Source organism: Anas platyrhynchos, chromosome 20, assembly GCF_047663525.1.
Source record: "Anas platyrhynchos isolate ZD024472 breed Pekin duck chromosome 20, IASCAAS_PekinDuck_T2T, whole genome shotgun sequence".
In the NCBI taxonomy this organism is placed as follows: Eukaryota; Metazoa; Chordata; class Aves; order Anseriformes; family Anatidae; genus Anas; species Anas platyrhynchos.
Genome location: NC_092606.1, coordinates 2,945,524 through 2,961,351, shown reverse-complemented (window position 1 = coordinate 2,961,351; position 15,828 = coordinate 2,945,524). Strand labels below are relative to the sequence as shown.

The window sequence follows — 15,828 nt, the reverse complement described above, 5'->3', positions numbered from 1 at the left end:
TGAGACCCAGAGTTATTTTTGTCTTGAGGTAGGCCTTAATTTTGACTAAGGCCATCATGCTTAGTTTGGTTGGCCATAATGTAATGTGAACAAACAATGGTTTGGTTGGGAAAATCACATTTATTTATGATCTGGACAAAACTTTATATGGAATTGGAAATGGGATTGAAATGTTGTTTCTAGCCTGCTATTTTATCTAACAAGCTCCCTTTTTTCCTTTATATATTTGCTTATTTAATCAATGTCTGATTCCTTTCCCTTTTTAGAATATTTCTATTTCAGAACTATTATTAAAAACAACATATTGTGATTTCTTTCTTAGGTTGAATTAAAGAGGAAGTACAATGACCAGCACAAAAATTCGAGAGGCCTTTTACCAGGGAGTCAGTGGTATGAAATTCAAGCTTACAGGGCTCTGAACCAGGCCCTGGGAAGGTGAGATAAACTGAATATAAATAAAAACATACTTATTTGTAGAACTTCTTGTTTGTGACATCTTCACTGATTAATTCCTCATTGTTAGCACAGAAGGAATAACCAGGCCAAAAATCTTGTTACAGAAATCAAGTCTTCAGCTGTTCTGTACTGGCAGAACATGTTGTGTATTTGTGTTGTTAAAACTCCGAGTTATCATTTTACATTCGGACTCTGCTTTAGTTTGTTTGCAGGTTTTGTTTTTGTTAGTCCAGATATACAGAAAGGAAAGTATTTGCAGAGAAAAATAATTCTTGAACTTATAAACCAAACAAAAATTCTCTTAGGTCTTTATATGATATTTATAATATATATAATATATTATACATTGTATTTATATTAGATTATATATAATATATATTATATAATATATAATTATGCTAATTATTGCTCTTGGTGGGCTTAGAACAGTTGTTTGATGTTTAGCTTACAAGTATTTTTTTAAAGGGAGAAATAGTATGTTTGTTGTTTTTTTTTAAGACCTTTGCAAAAGGTCAATTCAATTATGCTTACTGATCTTTTTCCAGATTTAGAAGTGGTATAGCTTACCTTCTCAAAAGGAAAAATACAAAAACCTAAAATTTATTAACAGGATAAAATTAATTCATCCTTCTCCAAAGAAGTTTATCATATATATACGTAGATACAGTCTATCATCTGTATCTGTCATGAATGTTATACATCTGTTATAGATGTATGTGTGATATATGTCTGCATGATAGAGGCACAGACACAGATTTATAGATCAGTTATAATAACATAAATGGATAGTTTGGAAAGAAACTTGAGAATATAGTCTTAAGTAATAAAATCTCATTGTAAATTCTTGTTACAGGTCTGATTTCTTAGATTTCACTTCGCAAAATAAGACCATTTGTTAACAGTTGTTAAGAAAGAAATAAAAATAGGTGGTGGAATTCTAACAGTAAGAAATGAATCTGAAGTTTTGTCACCGATGGGAGTTTTAACTTAATTCTAGCTTTAGTGAAATTGCTTGTTGTATAATTTATGTGAATGAACTCATGCTGGTCTAAACTTAAAGGGAAAGAATAGACTTCCATTCTGAAATAAATGTGTGAGTCGTGTATAGTATCGTTAGACTAAGTCTTTACTAACTGCGGTTTGGTGAAGGATGACAGCATACAATGACTATTTTTATAAAAACAGAGCAGTCTACTAAGGTGATATAAACCAGAATGTAGCTCATTCTGAAAACTGCAGCAAGTAGTTGCTGTAGATACAAGCTTCTTGCTGCAAAGATGCCTGCAGGGGTAGAAGTGAGCAGAAACACGCTAGCCTTCAGTCTGGCACTTTTCTCTTAATTCAGTGCTGTTACATTATACAAAGTAACACAAGACCATGAAATGAAATAGCAGCCTTTGGGAATATAGCAGATGGTGTGAATGGCCAGGTGACAACCATGCTATGAATTCGTTGCAGTGCTGCTTTTCCTAAAAAGTGTAGGACGTCTCTCCGGTTTGTGTCATTCATTTAAACTATGAGTTAACACTTAATCAACCAATGAAAAATGAAAAGTGGGAAGAAGGCTGTTCCTTAAAGAAGTTGTGGTAGCTTTTCCGACCGTGGAGAGACTTCAAATACAAATTTATTTGGAGGAAACCAACCTTGTCACTCCCATTTTAATGCCTGACTGTTACGCTTGTGTTTTCATGTACATATGTACATCTTTTTCAAAAGTTGCCCTCTTCTTATGAAATGGGAATAATAATCCGAAGCTATTACAGACAGATTCTTTTCAACATTTCATTTATGTTATTACTGTTCTTTTATATTTTTTTTTCTGGGAGGCAGTGTATAGAAATCCAAATAATGTTAAAAATATCAACACATGTGAAGTGAATATTGGAATATTTTTGTATGCCTGTAACAACTCAGTTACAAACTTAACAGTATCACTCAGCTTTGATTTGCAGAATTTTACATTTCTTTATGAAAGTGCATGGTTATTTAAAAAAACTGCAAGCCGTTGTATCAGTCCATTTTGTTTTCTTTTACACTCTTACATGTTCAACTTTCAGTATTTAATTTATCCAGTTAAGAGTGGAAAACAAATAATATATGGCTTGATTAGCTGCTAAGTATTTGTATTTATTTTATTTATCTTCATATAGTAAATTCAAGAAGTCCATGAAAATTAAGCTTCCATGATATACTCTGATAGTGTAGTTTTTGCATTCATAATGTATTTTTTTTAGTTGCAAGAGAGTAGGAAAGCACTTTCTGTATGTTTTTGCATACTCCAGCAGGCTGACATTTTGCAGTTCCTCTTGTCTGATTCCCACAGTTTTTGATTATATGCATTCTAATTATATATACGCTCTTTGTTTATCGCTTGCCTGTAGGTGTATACGACATAGAAGTGATTGGGGTGCTCTTATTCTAGTCGATGACCGCTTCCGGAATAACCCTAACAAGTACATAACAGGTAAGCTGTTAAAAAGCAAAAACAAAACAAAAAAACAAAAACAAAACAAAACAAAAAAACCCAACTTTTTTTTAATATTTTTCTTTCACTCCTAGGTGAGTAAGGAAAGCCATACAAAGTATAGCTGTTAAACTTGAAATGTCTACTTAAAACTTAGAAGCCTAAAACTGCACTTAATATCACTAGTTCATAAAGTGCTCTGAAAATGCATTGGTACCAATATTCAGTTAATTTAATTTCCTTTCCCTTTTGTATGTATGCAGATCATGATACAGAAATTTCAGTATGAAGAATTTAAGAATTCTTTCTTATTCTTGCTTATAAATAAATACCTTAGCACTCTGAATCTTTGCATATTAAATATAAGTAGGGTATATATACATATGTGTGCACAGGTGAGTGTGTATATGTATGTATGAAAAAGGTAGGCAATAGATTTTTATTTGGATGTTGGATACATCTCTAGTGGATGTATACTTTGCATTGATAAGGAGCTTTAATGATTTGAGTTAGCAGTCTGAATTTAATGTAGTTAAATTTTTAGGTAAGAACAGGTAAAGGCCTGGGCTGTTCCTATTATAGGGAACCCCTAAATGCTCAATATGCAAAAAAGTAACTTCTGTTTGTGGTTTTATACTGGCTGGAAATAAATATAGATAAAACAAAACACAACATGCATACTATCTTAATAGAAAAGGGAGGAAAAAAAAAAAGGAAGAAACTGCTTAGGAATGAATTATGTATCTTTGCTCCTGCCCTGTATAGAAGGAATGGGTAAAAGGACATAGTAAACAGACAGTGTTGCTGTCTAGTCAGCAGATGGAGCTCAGCCACCATAGTACAAGTCAAACAATTTTCAAACGATTTTCTGATATGTCTTTTACAATAAAAATAAATTCAAGTTCTCTAAGGAAATGGAAATATACACATATATAGTTGAGATATGTATATATAACTCTTTATAAAATACAAAAATGTGAGTTGTATAAATAACAATTTTTATATATAAAATTGATACACAAACTCCAATTTCTTTAGATAAGTGTGTGCATATGTAAAAAGAGACACAATCAATTTTATCCATATTATCAAATTATCTTTATATTTAAATTATCTAAGGAAACGGAATGTATATCTATAAAAATATATAAAATCAATATGATTAAGATTTGAGAAGTATTTTTTCTAAAAAGCAAAACTCCACAGAAGAATCGAGTTCTCTTTTGTCAGAGACTTTTAAACAATTGGTATTTAAAATAAAATTTCAATGAATTTAAAAACATTACATTTTTATTAAGAAAGTTATTTTTTACTCCATTCTTGTGTGTTCCAATATCATCTGAATAGCTATTAGGTTTAAAACTTCTGCTATATGAGAATTCTAAAAATGATGACTGTACAACGGTGTTATATTGCCTTGCATTTAAATGTTATGTTGCATTATATTTTTGCTATTGGGTAGTTGTGATTATTTCTTTGTATCTTACATTATCTAATACGAAGTTGTAAAAGCTTCATTCTATTTAATTCTAATTTTTGTCATACGCTATTGGTATGACAATAAATAGGCGTACTCTATGTAAATTATTAATAATTCATGATAACAAGCAAAGTGAACACCCTTGTATAAAAGAATTCTAATGGTGTTTTTGCAGTGCAGCAGTTTAAATTTCAAAAGAGTGTTACTGAAAAAGGTAAAGGTGCCGGTTCATTTTTATTTCTTTGTATAAGAAAGACAAATATTAATAGTGTCATTCATTGAATCAAGTTCCCAGCCCTGAAAGGAGGTCATACATTATCTTACTTGAAATACTTGAGTCTGTGTATGCTGTACATATGCAGATGTATTTGCAATATTTGGATGCTATTTCACATCAGTAAATAGTATATACGATATAGTTTTGTGGTAACACTTTCTTTTTCTCTCCCCCCCCGCCCCCTTCCCCCTTAGGATTATCTAAATGGATTCGCCAACAAGTCCAGCATCATGAAAATTTTGGTAGTGCACTTGAATCCTTGCAAGCATTTGCTAAAAGAAACCAGAAAGGCATTGATTGTTCATCACCGTGTAGTAGTGAATTTCTCCATGTACCTTCAAATTCAAAAGACGTGTCATCAGCTTCTCAACAGGAGGCAACTATTCAGCTGTCACCAGATGTTCCTGTTAAAAGTGAGGAGCAAAATTTGGTCCCAGATACTCATTTTACTACACCCATCAATTCAATTAATCCTGCAACATCAAAACAGCCCAGTAATATCACGGCAGCAAAGAAACGAAGTACGTTCATTTCCTGTAGGGAAAAAAGGACTTCATTTACAATTTCAAATGTCCAGTCACCTCTTTTTTTGGAAGAAACAAGTGTTTTTTAAAATTACTTGAGTGTTATAGTACAACATGATAATTATTCACAAATGTTATAAGCTGCGCTCAACGTACTAAAATTAGTTGTTTTTCCATCTGCTTGTCTTAAAACAATTGATAATATTTGAGAAGTTCATAGTACGATCAAAACTATTTTCACTTAATTTGCCTTTGTAATTGAAAAATATGAAGAGAATTTAAATTTGTGTGCTTCAAACATATTTTGAGCATTATTGCAAGACAAGTGCTTTGATTCAAACTATGTCTGTTGTTTAGACATAGTAAGACGCCTTGTATTCAATCTTTTTCTGTAACAGCTTTACTAGTAACTATCCATCCATTCCTAAATTTTAGGAAAGCTTATCATTTCACTTCAGGTAAAAAAAGATGTAAATAACATAAGAGTACAAAGCATAAAAAATACAGATTTTAAATCCAGTTGTACATATGCTCTCACTTTACATGGGCCAGTTAATCTATTGATTTCATTAAGACAATTCATGTGCAAAGATAGTTGTAACATCTGGGCTTTTGTTTGTATTGGATCTTAATGAGCATTATAAAATATCTGTAAACCTAATAAAACAGTGGTAATTTTGATGTGCTAAACATGCTGTAAATCAGCAGGGGGAAGGCATATAGGATTAATTAATGTTTTGTGATTTTTCACAGGTGGCCAGAAAGTTGATGTAGGGAGTCATTCTCACAATGCAACACAAAGAAGAAAACATATGGACTCCACACCCAAAACGCCTGCAACTAAAATAGAGAGAGCAAAAAAGAATGATTGGACTAATTCTGGTTTTATGAAAGAACACTGCTGCTTTAAACCACTGACTTCAACGCCTTTGCCTGTAGCTGCAAACTGCATGTCCACAGCAAGCAGCGAACAAAAGAAGAATGTGAATAGTGCTGGTGAACTTATTGATGGTGTAAATCAATGCCAGTCATCATTCATTTCAGAACATAAACCAAGTGTACCAGAATCACATTTGGAAACAACTAATTTTTCAGTTAAAAATACTGAGGCTCCGGTTGCCGAAGAGCATCTTGATGAGCTACAGCTTCAAACTGAGCCCTGCAGTGAGCTTCCTTCTGTAGGAGGGAAATCTGAACTTTCAACGTTAAATGCATCTGCAGGAGCTGAGGATGAGGATGAGAGTATCTACTTCACACCAGAACTCTATGATGATGTGGAATCAGAGGAACAGGAAATCAGAGCACTAGATCCAGCCTGTAACACAAATGAGAATCTGAGTGAATGTGGAACATCCACAGTAGCTGATGATCTTTTTGTTATCAATACCTCAAAAACACTAACTGTAACAAAAGAAATGGCTAATGATGATGACAGAAACACAAGTTTACATGGAATAGTGCAAAACGATGGGAGTAAGAATAGTGCAGTTAATGATGCAAAGATGACTAGTGGAATAGAAGCAGAGCAGATAGAATCTCAAGAGATGGACACCAAAAAACGGAAAATCAGTCTTTCCAGATCACGAAATAAAGGTGTGTCATCCTTTTTATTGAACAATACTAGCACACAGTGACAGCCTCTATGGGAAATGTAGTGAGCAGCCTTTATAACGTAGCCGCCCTATAGAGCAGTAATGGCATTCTAGTTAACATCTAATATATGTAACTATCAAGCTCAATCGTTCATTTTATGTTTTTGTTTTTCACTGTGCAAGTCATGCAACATGCAATTATCTGTAGATATAATTCAGATTCTTCACCCTAACTTTGTGGTCAAAGGACAAACATCATGTGTGGAAATTCTGAATAGAAACCCAAGTAATTCTACTTGTAATTGTAGGGTGAAGAGAAGATTTGTCTATTACAGAGTTAATTAGTCTGCCATTAAATACAAACAGTTGAGTTCACATCAGAAAGCAAAATATCAATATATATATATTTTTAAAAAAAGATTATTTGCATCTCTTATTATTTTTATTAATTATGTATAACAGCATTTTTGTGGATCAAGTAACATGATAGATGAAGAATGGATATGGAAATAGATAAGTTCTTCAGCACTTGTTTCCCTCAAATTTCTTTTGTTAAAATGAGCACATCGGAGGCTGTGTAATAGCAGTACTTAACACTTGCCTCTCATCATCATCATCATCAAATACATTCATCTTCAAATAGTCTTTCTTTGTTTTATATAAAAGTTGATGACTCTTTTAAAATTTCCTTTCTTTTCTTTTGTTTCTTTTGGTCAGATTCTGTATGTATTTGTTTCAAAACAAGTACTCCTCTGCCCTTCAACCATATTTTCTATGCCACATATAACAATGTAAATTTGTACATAATGGACTTTAAATCTGCCTCAGTGTACTCTTTTTTTGTGAACAATTTAAACATTTATTTGATTTACTGCAATCAAAACATAAGCCAGGATTTTGCTGTAATGAAACATTATGCATGATTTTCAAGAAAAGACTGTTCATTTCCATCATGTATTAACAAGCAGATGCAAGATTTTTGCAATCTTAAGATTGATTTATAGGTATCTGTATATCCTGATGAGAGCTGAGGTGAAATTGTTGACCAGTCATTTTCTTTAGGAGTTCATCTAAATAACATTCTGTCACCATCTCTGCAGAACTGTGAATTTTTTCTTATCAAAATGATTGAAATTGTATCTCTTTGCACAATAAATACACCTTTATAAAATAGATCCTGTGTTTGCAAGCGTGTTAAGGATATTGTTAAACTTCTTTAACAAGCATTATCTTGCAATAATTCTTACAAGACATTTGGTTAAGCCTTTTCTTTTACTGCTGCTATGTAAGAACCGTGCTTCTTGGTTCAAGTTTCATGGAATTCTCTCAGTCATCAGGTGCCGATGTTTTTTAGCTAGCTACATCCACACTCCCACTTGATAGTGCAGAAGCAAGCTCTGATGTTGGGTGCAATTTAAACATATGACACATCTAAAGATCTAACAAATTTCCTGTACCAAACTACTTTTTATGTTTATGTGCATCTAAATAAGTAATAGAAATCACTTAAGTTAAGTGGCTTGTCTGCTCATCTCATGGAATACTATCCCTTAATTGTCATCTTCACAGATTTGCCTCTCTTTATGTACCATCTTTAAAAGTCCATCCTTTCCTGATCAGGAGCAGATTTTGACTTCCTTGAATCTATCTGGTGTTGTCTTGCTTTTTATTAGAAATTCCTTAATATATGGATATATATGCCCCTTCTTCATGTCAAATATTTTATATTAATTTGCAATGTCTACGTTTTATATAAAATTAATACGTTAAAAATAATAATAATGGTTTAGTAAAAACTCAACATTTTGCTTATTAGATACTAGATTTTTCTTTAAAAGTGTTCATACAGAGATTCACCAAACTCAAATCCTGACTGTAGCTGAGTTGCTACAGAATTATTTCTTTGGATTTTCTAGTTCTGGAAAAGCTAAATTATTGAAAATTTCTTATGTATATAATACGTTGATACAATTTCTTCTGTCTAAAGTAATCATGAAATCTTGGATTTATTAAAGGATTGAAAGTTCGGAGACAATGCAGGCGAAGAAGAGCTACAGTTAGGGCATGTGGCTACAGCTGTGAAAGAAAGGTAGATAAAGTATCTCTTTTTAAGTGGTTACTGTTGAATGTTAAGGGGAAATACAAAGTACTTATTTTATGATACCTTTTAAATTATTTTTTATATAAATATATAGATAGAATAGTGTATTCATGGTCTGTACGGTTTGCTCTAGATATTTACAGTTTACACTCTGAACAGAAGCCTTTGTTTCTCATGTGAAGCAAAGGAGCAGAATGTTTTTAAGTCGTGTTAACGTGGGTAGAAGCTGCAGATACTGACAGCCTACAGAGTCCAGCTCGTAAATCGTATTAGATGGGATTCCTATCTCAGTAGAAGTAGTGCTTCTAATTTCTGGTTAGTATGTCATTTTTAGGGCAGGGATTGCAGTGTAAGGAAGTAATCATACAGAAATTCTGCAAGAGTTGGACACCAGTTTTCTCAGGTTCCTCTGCAAAATTCCAAGCCAAATCTTTGACATCCTGCTGCATCATTGGCTGTAAAATATCTCATATTTTATATAAAACTGTTTCTCTTCGGACTAGGTTAAACATTTTTAGTCTGTAGTGTATTTTAATTTTAAGCTAACATAAATGACAAACATTGATTCAAATAAATTTAGGCATTTAAAGAAGTATGACTCAAGTAGTTCTGATACATTTCATAATGTGTTTATACTTACATGCTTCAATCTGTATAGTTGCATAGTTAATATATGCAAACTAGTATTCACGTTAACTTGCATATTGGCTCATTAGAAGGAAAACCACCAACAACCTTGCAAGAAAGGACTCTATTGTAAAATATGTGGAGCTGAAATACTACCAAAAGCAGAAGGTAAGGTCTACGTAACTGGTCATTTTTTTCAGGTTAGGAATGGTAGGATTCTTTATCCTTCCACGGTGCTGGATGCTGAAGGCATATTTTAGAATAATTAGTTAATTTCTCCACTAGGTATGGTAAGTAAATAAATAAGTTGTTAGAAATACACTAGAGACTTGCAGAAAAAATTTTGGGTGGAGAAGTTGTCACAACAAAGAAACCTGTTCTACTTGGTATTTCAGTGAAAATAAATTAATGTAACCTTTCTGATGTATTTCTCTTCCTTGATTAAGTGGTCTTAGATGTATTGATCTATCTCGAAGTATGATGGAAACCTGAACGACATTTAAGAGTTAACTGGAGGCAACAGGTCTTGGCAGTATGGCAGGCTGAAAGAGATTATTTGTAATATAGTGGCCTATTCACTGCAGTATGTTGTTTCTAAGGATTAGGTGTTAATTTGCTACCAGTTGCTGTGAGAATGTGGTTAATATCTTGGCACAGCAGCTCTGTGAATCTAATACATGTTTTAAATGAAACTGTCAAAAGTTTTACTGAGAAACGAACTGTATGATCACTTCGTTGTTCTTCAGTATGTAACCTACCCTGCATTAATTTAGTTTGTGTCAAAACTAAAGAGCATTGAATAAAACAAGAATTAGATGTGCCCTAAAATTGGCCCTACTGTTTTTCTGAGTTGCTTTAATTTGGGAAAGTCTACAAGTTGATAATGGCAATAACTCTTCTACATTTCAAAAAGGCACTGTATCTTCACTCTGCTGGGCCGTATGTAGTAATGATCTAATTAAAAGAAGTTGTCATGAATTACACGCAGAAACAATTAGTAATAAGCTTTTGGAGATAGACTTTTAGTCTTAGAAATAAACTTTTGCGTGGATTCATTTAGAGCGTGCTATGCTATGGGATTTTTAAACTTTTCTTCCTGTTCTCTAAGGCCCTAAAAGCTTATTAAATGATGAAGCAATCATGGAACTGTTATCAAAAGTGACATTAGCAAAAAGAAAAAGCTCCTGAAACAGTCTTCAGCCATGAAAGTGAGGGAGGCCAGGCTGAATAGGCAGGAACTGTGTGCGTGAGCATTTAGTGCTCATGACTCCTTTGTGTGATGTAGCTGAAATGCACATCAGGTCACAAAGCCAGTCCAGACATTATATGAACCAGAAAATACCAAGAACAAGCAAGTACCCTCTTCTGCACACCAGATCTGAGCCTGAGGGGAAATGGAAGATGCCCCTCTTGCTCTGGAGCCATGAAAGTCACACGCCAGCTAGCAAAGTCCACGTTACCTTACAAATAAAGCAGGGATGCCCAGGTGATAGAGGCTGTTGCCTCTCCATTTTCCCAGAGCAGTCATAATCTGTTTCCTTTTGGACTTGTGTAATGTAATCAGTAGACTTTAATTTTTTTCCTTAATAATATTTTAGCAGCACTGCCCTGTGTTTGCTAATTGGTATAGAACCTGTGAAATGGAGTAACTATTAAATAAAAATGTTTTGAACCACTGAGGTCCTTGAATACTAGCTGTCACCAGGATGTCCATTGTCAGCAAGAAGTTTAATGCTATTTAAACTGAATCTCCAGATGTCAGTTGGTTCATGAAAGTTGAAAAATAATAATTTGCATTGGTTTGAAGAAAATTAAAAATAAATGAGTCTCTATTCAAAGTGGAATCAAACTCGCTGAGTTTGGGAGTAATAACAAGGGGGAAATTATCTGTTGAAAAGTAAATTTTGGATGCGTTAAAATATTTAAATAAGGCCCTCTTCCAAGGTCCATTTGCATTAATAGAAGTCTTTTCACTGACTTCAGTGGGTGTTTGGATCAGGGCCTAAATTACCATCTTGTAAATGTGGAAAATTTGCAGTATGTTTGAACAGTACTGAATTCAAAACCATTTATATGTGTCTTACACCCTGCTTTCTAAATCATAGGAACTTTGAGAAAAGCTCGGTACAGTAATATTGAACTGAAAATAATCTGGAAACTCTTCAGAAATACTACAGTAAGAAGTAAAGAATCCATTAATAACTGTGCATGTCAACTAGCTGGCAGCTCAGAAGATGATAATATGATGTTGGTCATCTCAGATGCTGCAAGTCTTAAGCATCTAAAAGAAACTTTGAAGGTTTATCAGATGCCCGTGAAAAGCAAAGGTAAATTTTACTGATTACTGATAAATACCACCTAACATTTGTCAAGTCTTATAGCTTTAAATGAAATACCTTTCATTTTCTTCATGTGCCTCTTGATTTTGGTAATATGCTTTTATATCTTGATCTACATAGGAGATTTACTTCTATAGAGAGGACCTGTAGAAGTCTTTCACTGTATTACCACTTTCCAAACTACTTATACAGGTTTTGCAGATTTTTTCTGGAAAGTGTTTTTGAGCCAAGAGAAACATCTGAGCTTTCAAATAGACTATAACTTGTCTTTTGTTAAATTATATATGATGTTCAAAGCTTTACTCAAGCTTTTTTTGTAATTTTTCCTTATTGGGAAATTTCTCCTCTTGAGGGACACTGAATGTCAAGTTAACAAAAGGTGCTTTCTACATGTTTTCTTCTGTGTAGCAATTGTCTGAGTGTAGTGAGAGAGTGTAGAGCTCTCTATGTTTAACCAAACACTAAAGACGGACACCAGTTTCCTCTCCATTCCAAATTTCTCAGGGCCTTGCATAGCATTCTGATCAAAAAAAAAGATAAGGATAATGAAAACAGAATAATTTACATACCATATAGCAAATCAAACTCCATGAAGCATATACCCTAGCACAGTCGGTGAAGTAGGGCTCTGTAGAAGTGATGTGATGTTCATATTTGATATGAAATGATGCCTGGTGTCATACTATGCAATTTGTGATACTTTAGCAGCATTCAGGTGACAGAGACCAAAAGTAAAGTACTGCTTTTTGCTAGTGTGTGGGCAGTTCTGGTGCTAAGATGGCACAATTCTGTGATTTTTTTGTCACATATTTTAAATGCTACTGAATTCTCAGAGATTAGTAAGTATTCTTTATCACCTTGCTTTCTTGCAAAACAAACAAAAAAATGTTTTGAAATGTGAAGTGCAGCTTGTGACTGCTTTAAAATATCTCTTGATGTCTACGTAAAGCACTCTTTCTTTCTTTTGGAAGATGTGAATGCCGGTTTATCTTTAAATGCTATTTGGAATGAGAAGGAATATTCTCTGACAAGTTACTTACAATGCAGGAACTGTGTCATCCAGTCGATTTCTGCATGTCCTTTGATAGGAGCTGAGGTTACTCACTTCAATAATAAAGTACAGTCTCAGGTAAGTAAATTGGGTTATTATGTATATTGAAATGATTGCTGAATAATTTGCATTCAAATACCATTTCTACAGATGGTAGAATGATTTTTTTTTCCTAGTCTGGTTGTGTATGCCTTCATCTAACTTCTTCCACAGAGATTTGAAATGATTTTCAGTATTAAAGTTAAGAACCGAGTTCAGATCACTTAATACATTTGTCATTGTTTATACCTAATTTGTTGCAATGTCTATAGTATTATGCTTTATGAAAGGGGATAGGAAAATGGGCAGCAGCTATCCATGTCCTTCATGAGGAGGAAGTCAGAACAAAATGTAATCCGACAAGTGATACGGTCGGACTTATATTTTTCATTTGTCTCTATGAATTTTCTTTCAGAAGACTGTGGGTAGAAGTATAATTGAATTGAATCAGAGATTTTTGAGTGTCAAACTTTGCCAAAAACTGAATATAATCCTTATGTTTTGACCTGTGTGCATCATTATCCTCAATACAAGCTATTTGAGATGTGCTAGATGACAATGTGATGATGAAGCAAAGTTTATGAAGCATTACATGCCATGAATGTTGGTATTTGAAATGCTATTACTAGCCTTTCAGTGTATTCAGCATTAATTTTAGATGAAAGATAATGAAATGATACATTGAGGGACTTTATACTGAAAGAACATGAAATGATCATTTTTTTTTCTGAGGCATAATGGAGTTAAACATAATTCTTTTTTTCTCTTATCTTTTTAAGAGTCTTTTTATGTATTTTTAAAATAAGGGGCTCTGTAACACTGTGAGGAAATCAGAAGCATTGTGTTCCACTTCTTTGTTGCTTTCCATGACTAACTGTGCAAACTAAACCATGTCACTGATTTCATTCATGCTGCTAGCCAGGTAGGCACTTGAACGGGGGACTGGCTGTCTCTCATACCAGGTGCATCAAGTATCAGTGTGTAACAAGCTGGTATTTGATTTACAAGTATGTGTTTTAATATTGTAAAATAAACAAGTGTTACGTTCTTAGACTGTCTGCAGGCCTTAACTTCCTCTGTTTCTTTAGCTAGAAACACACAGTTAATTGTTATAAATTTCCTGAATATGTCTGTTTCTTTCCTATTCTTTTCTTACACTCTGCTTCCATCTACCAGAAAGAAATCTTGGTAAACCTCTAGGCTATGGAGAGCAACACAGGCTAAAAAAGACCACATGTGGCTTTGGAGAGTCATTCTGAAAGCTGGTGGCTTTCAGTAGAGACACATCTAATCTCTTAATGCGTGTCTTTGTTTCAAAGAGATTCAGGGAAGAAAAAAATATCTCATCTTCAATAGACCTGTGAAACAGTTGTCAGAACTGACATCTCTGCTTTGGATCTGTTGCAAACCATATGCATTATGACTAAATTTATACTCCAGGTGACTTGAATGTGAGAGTTGTGGGGGTGAAGAAGCTACTCCTTTTACTTCTTTTCCCCTTTTTTCTTTTTGGTGAAAATAATGTTACTTATTTAGAAAGGTAAAACATACGGGGGATGAATGATGGTAGAGGTAAATACAGCTTTAACTTTATCATCTCCTTGCTTTAAATCAGATTGCTGTTTTTCTTTAACTGGGAGTATATGAATGTAAATGAAGACATGTAGAATGAGTAAAAGGAGTTTAAATTATTACTTTAACAGACTGTCGTATTGCAGAGCAAACACACATGCATTAGATCGAAGAAGCTGTGATTAAGTCAGTTTTAGCTCCCAGTAATGTAATCTTGAATCCAAGATCCTGCTGTTGTTGAGCAATGTATTTGTAGAGACGAAATCAACATTGCAGTTTATACTGCTGCCCTACCCTATGTTAAATCGTGTACGTTGTCATGAGGTATCGTATGTCATCTTAAACTACTTCATGTCATGTGCTCTCTATAAATCAAGTACAGTTGTTTCTGGAAGGCAAGGAATTATTCATTTAATAGAAATCACATTGGTGTAGCAAAACAAGCTTAAAATAGAATCACTGGATTTAATATTTGCAATTTACTTCAAGGTTTGGTAACCAATTAGAGAGGCAACGCCGTTTTTCGTGAGTTAAATTGCAGGTGTGATTATCTAATTACATTTTGTAAATCTTTTTTTAAACCCACACTCTTTCATATTAATTATACATTTATATTGAAAATTAGATTTTTATATTTGCTGCTATACTTCTATAAATTCAATTATATGCCGGCCACTGACCTAGAAACCTTCATTAACTTATTCAGGCTCTATGTGACATCAGTGGCATATAAATTCATATTGTTATTTATGTTCCTTAATACACAACAATTTACAATATTTTCCTGTTTGCAGTCTTCTCTGTGAAATGGTAACAACTTTATAGACGGCATACTTTGGAATTTACCCTTACACTACCAAAATATTTTCTGTAAAGGACTCAGAGTGCTTTAAGATCTAGACTAGCTAATATAATAAATTCTTTCGTATGTTAAAAGGTGAATGAAACTCTGACAATTAAATTCTCAAACTTATTAAGGAGTTGTCGCTATAACTGATTAGACAGTCAGCTGTTGAGACAGTAGCTTTTTATATAACAGGATATTGTTTTGTTCCTCATGTTACTGGCAAACTTTTATCTTAATGCGCCTATGGGGAATACCAGTCTGACCTCAATCTGAGTAAAGCCTTAATAGTCGACGTGAGGGATGCTTGCAGGAGGTGGCACGGTCATTTTCGCAGACTGTATATTTGTTATCGCATGTTAATCAGATTCATCATTCTGTTTAATAAAGATTTCATCTGCCACGCGAATGCATAATCGGCTATGTCTGAGTGACTGTCTTTTGTCTTGAGCAGATTGCTAA

General features: G+C 33.6%; 2 protein-coding genes across 7 annotated transcripts in view; both read left to right on the top strand.

Annotated features, from left to right (window-relative positions):
- The window catches only part of BRIP1 (BRCA1 interacting DNA helicase 1), a 59,616-nt gene extending 51,650 nt beyond the window's left edge, over positions 1-7,966 (top strand). For 4 of the 6 annotated variants that reach the window (XM_027472144.3, XM_038165856.2, XM_038165855.2 and 1 more), the window contains 4 exons: positions 323-435; positions 2,838-2,920; positions 4,872-5,198; positions 5,955-7,966. In XM_027472144.3, coding sequence (XP_027327945.2) covers positions 323-435; positions 2,838-2,920; positions 4,872-5,198; positions 5,955-6,835 — 1,404 coding nt within the window. In that variant the 3' untranslated portion in view covers positions 6,836-7,966. The remainder of the gene's footprint in view (positions 1-322; positions 436-2,837; positions 2,921-4,871; positions 5,199-5,954) is intronic. The other 2 variants (XM_038165857.2, XM_072026005.1) reach the window with 1 other exon arrangement.
- Positions 6,986-15,828, top strand: part of LOC106015372 (uncharacterized) — a 63,668-nt gene continuing 54,825 nt past the window's right edge. Inside the window, exons 1-5 of the mRNA XM_072026248.1 lie at positions 6,986-7,079; positions 8,809-8,882; positions 9,611-9,689; positions 11,627-11,848; positions 12,832-12,989. Coding sequence (XP_071882349.1) covers positions 6,986-7,079; positions 8,809-8,882; positions 9,611-9,689; positions 11,627-11,848; positions 12,832-12,989 — 627 coding nt within the window. The remainder of the gene's footprint in view (positions 7,080-8,808; positions 8,883-9,610; positions 9,690-11,626; positions 11,849-12,831; positions 12,990-15,828) is intronic.